Source organism: Pinus tabuliformis, chromosome 1_1, assembly GCF_031772625.1.
Source record: "Pinus tabuliformis cultivar Carrire ecotype Pingquan chromosome 1_1, CPIR1, whole genome shotgun sequence".
In the NCBI taxonomy this organism is placed as follows: domain Eukaryota; kingdom Viridiplantae; phylum Streptophyta; class Pinopsida; order Pinales; family Pinaceae; genus Pinus; species Pinus tabuliformis.
In genome coordinates, this window is record NC_142297.1 from 518,198,784 (window position 1) to 518,202,306 (window position 3,523).

General features: G+C 37.5%; 1 protein-coding gene across 1 annotated transcript; it reads left to right on the top strand.

Moving 5' to 3' along the window:
* The first annotated feature begins 474 nt into the window (after window positions 1–474).
* LOC149214061 (uncharacterized) lies at window positions 475–906 on the top strand. Its single transcript, XM_089389282.1, has one exon. The coding sequence runs from the start codon at window positions 475–477 to the stop codon at window positions 904–906; it is 432 nt and encodes a 143-aa protein (XP_089245408.1).
* The last annotated feature ends 2,617 nt before the right edge of the window (window positions 907–3,523 follow it).

Below are 3,523 nucleotides of genomic sequence, written 5' to 3' on the forward strand. Positions count from 1 at the left end.
CTAGCGGGGGTCGATATCCCTCGCTTCTGCTATCATTCGCGCCTGTCCCTCGCTTCTGCTATCATTCCCGCCTCTCTATTGCCGGAAATTGCCGTATGTGTCTCATCAAGGTCAAGAAGAGTCCCAAGCCCGTGGCATCTTGTGCCATGCCTACGCTTCCTGGTAATTTATTGCTTTCGCTCTTTTCCCTTTGGTTTCCTCCAATCCCCAAGCTGTTAAATGCTGCCAGAGGATATGAACTTGAAGGATGCTAATTTTGGGGTTTAACTGTCGGGCATGAAGATAAACACTGATACTTTGATGGCGATAAAGGCAAAGGAAATTTATTGCTTTCGCCCTTTTCCCTTTGGTTTCCTCCAATCCCCAAGCTGTTAAATTCCTTGAGAGCCCACATATGCCTGGCCATTGCAATTTATATATTGATATCCACCGAAAGGAAGTCTTGGAGAGTGGATATCAGCCATCGGAGGGAAAATGGCGAACCAATATTCCACCAAAAACTCTTTCGAAAGCCTGGTTGTGAGCACCATGATGGGTCGGCTAAATATGCGCAGCCCTTTTCTGGACACCAATACCTTCCTATCCAACTCGTATGATCGCATCATCGCGGACGAGAGCAAGAGCCCATTGGAGAGAGAGGAGGCGAAGCTGGAGAAGAATATCGTTAAGATTATATCCAGCGGGGACACTGATAAACTGAAGGCGAACTCCGGCCAGGCCGTCACCATTGGCAAGCACCAGGTTTGCGTGGGGTTCCACGAGGACCCAGAGCCCGGCTACCGCGTCTGGGAATGGCACGGTCACATCATGCTCTATGATGAGGAGAAGGGCTACATGACAGAGTATATCTACGGGAATTTCTTTGAGAAGGCAACTGAGTTTAAGCATAGAGAGGCTAAACCCTAGGAGAAGAAAGACAAGGAGAACGAGGCCTCCGGTGGAACTGTGGACTTAGGAGGGCTTATTGATACCGTCAACGAGATGAACACTCTAATTTTGTGCAGAAATATGAGCGTCGGGTCCTTCAAGTGAAGCTGCACGGTGGTTAATCACCGGGCTTTTTGGGCTTAGGGTTTATGCGAACTTACTGGTAAGAAGCCCCCCCTTTAAAACAAAAAAATTATGTGCATTGGTTGGTTCTGGTAAGTCGGCTAATGCTTTATTACTTTGGGAAAAGTATTTTCTATAATAACTGGTGGGTGGTAGTTGCAATATGAAGTCCTGAATTATTTTTGAGATAATTGCAGCATTTAAAGGGGATTTGTGCTTGTAAATCAGAAATGTCATGTGCTTGGGTTTGTTTCAGATGTGGAAATTATTCAGTTTTTTTTTATGGTCCCAAACAGGTCTTCAGGGTTTCCATGCCCTGTGCATGTTGTTGTTGGACACAGCAATTGCATCCAATTCTGCAAAAAATGTTGTTCTTTGTGAAATATAAAGGAACTTTTATTTGTGTGAAATCCAGGTATTGTAGCTGCTGCTCTGATAAAATTTAAATATATTGTTTTGAAATTGCATGGTTAGTGGTCTGGATGCTATAATATGTATTCACTGTACCAAACTCTGTAGCTATGCTCTCATAAGCAGAGAGCAGCTGAAAGATTTCCATAAATTACATATTAGATAGGGCTTTTGGCATGCTTCTTCTATTAAGAGAAGATTATGGACAATAATTCATTTATTGTCTCCATTGTAGTTTCTTTATGCTGCTTCTTTTAAAAATAATTGGAACCTGTATTGTCTTAAGCAAGATGTATTATTCCTTATTAAATTTGTTATTGCATATAGATAAGGGAGGTGCTCTAGGCCCAGATCTTATTTTGCTATTGCACGTAGAGAAAGGAGGTAATCTAGGCTTGTCTGGTGATAATGTGATGGTATTTTAATAAAATGAAGAATAGAACCATATCTTGGCAGGGATTAATTATCTATTTTACTTGTCATATTTGAATAACAATAAACTACTCTAAGCCAGTCTGGGGATGATGTGATGGTATTTTAATAAGATGAATTACAGAGCCATATCAGGGATGAATTAGTTATTTTACTTCATATTTAAATAATAATAAATTAACATAGATCCTGTTAAACATGGCTGTATATTTGAATAACAATCAAGGTGTATATTTAAATAACAATTGTAAATAAACTAGCATAGATCAATGTTAGCCCGACAGGATATATTGTGTTATTAGTTGTTGAGAGGTAGGAATCTCAAGTTTTTGATCCTTAATAAATTGTGTATTATTTGTTGAGAGGTATGCATTTCAAGTTTTTTATCCTTAATAAATTAATTTAACATTGATTTATTGGTTAGTTTTCTCTCAAGGATTAAAAAAAAGCCTGCTTCAATATAAAATAGTATATGCTAAAATTCAATTTGAGATGGTTCAGCATAAGATTTCATATACAAAAATTCAATTCGATATTTTTCCATTGAGCTTTAGGTGTAGTTTACTTTGCAGTTTTACAATGTAAAACTATTTTTTTGGGTGGGTATTTTCTAATGTAAAGTTGATTCCAGAGGGAGTTCTTGACATTTGTTGTTTATTTATGTAATAAAAATTATATTTGTCTCTGTTTGTGTTGAATTGAGAAAATATCCTTCTCTGAGCTACGAGAAATATCTGGACTTGAGTTACGAACTTACCTTCTAAATCTAGGATGGAAAATTTTGCTGATGAACTTGTATTTTATCTTGGAAGGTTTGATGGCTTATACCGTTAGTTTGGTTGAAACATATAAATAACCCGTTGTCCATGCATTGTGTGGTGATCTGACAAATAAAAGAATTTGTCATTTTGTTTCTTCGCTATAGCAATGATCTGATGCAATAAAACTTTGATTTAGAAGTCATTTTTCCAGATTCAAATAGAAGTGTTCATCTTTTATTTATTTAGTAGTGTATATATTAATGGGAAGGACTATCCTGTGTACATGGTTATGGTCATATGTACCATATTTATTTTCCAATTACTCACTTTCCATGAGATGCATCTGATAATAAGTTGGTACCAACTTTACTGCCATGTCAGCTGAGCTGTGGTCTCACTGTAAAAATGTGGGAGTTTACTATTGCTGGCCCAAGTTGGGCTCCCAGGAAAAATAAGAGAATTCTCAGCCATATACCCAGAAGTGCAGTTCTGATATGAATAGATTTTAGCAGCAGATTGGGGAAATCAGTCCCTGACTTGGCCAAAAAATAAGGGGTCTTATGGTAAGGAGAAAAGAAAAATTTAACCTTGCAATCATATCATCTAAATTTAATTTAAAGCACTGGCCTAACAATGGTATCATAACAGAATAGAAATCACGATCAGGTCACATCTTGTTTCTAGCATTATTTTCCTTCCAAAATTTAACTCACTTCTTTTGTGGACCCCAAGGTTCATCATTCAAATTCACAAAGCTATTTTGAATCTACTGAGGGTTAAAATGGAACTATTTTGTATTTTTGTGTGTGCCTGTGTAATTGAAGCTGAACATAATTGCAAGGGTCATCTTTATTCTTCCCTGGAATTTA

What these genes read in the sequence shown, in the direction of transcription:
- LOC149214061 (XM_089389282.1), top strand. Translation starts at nt 475, where the DNA reads ATGGCGAACCAATATTCCACCAAAAACTCTTTCGAAAGCCTGGTTGTG.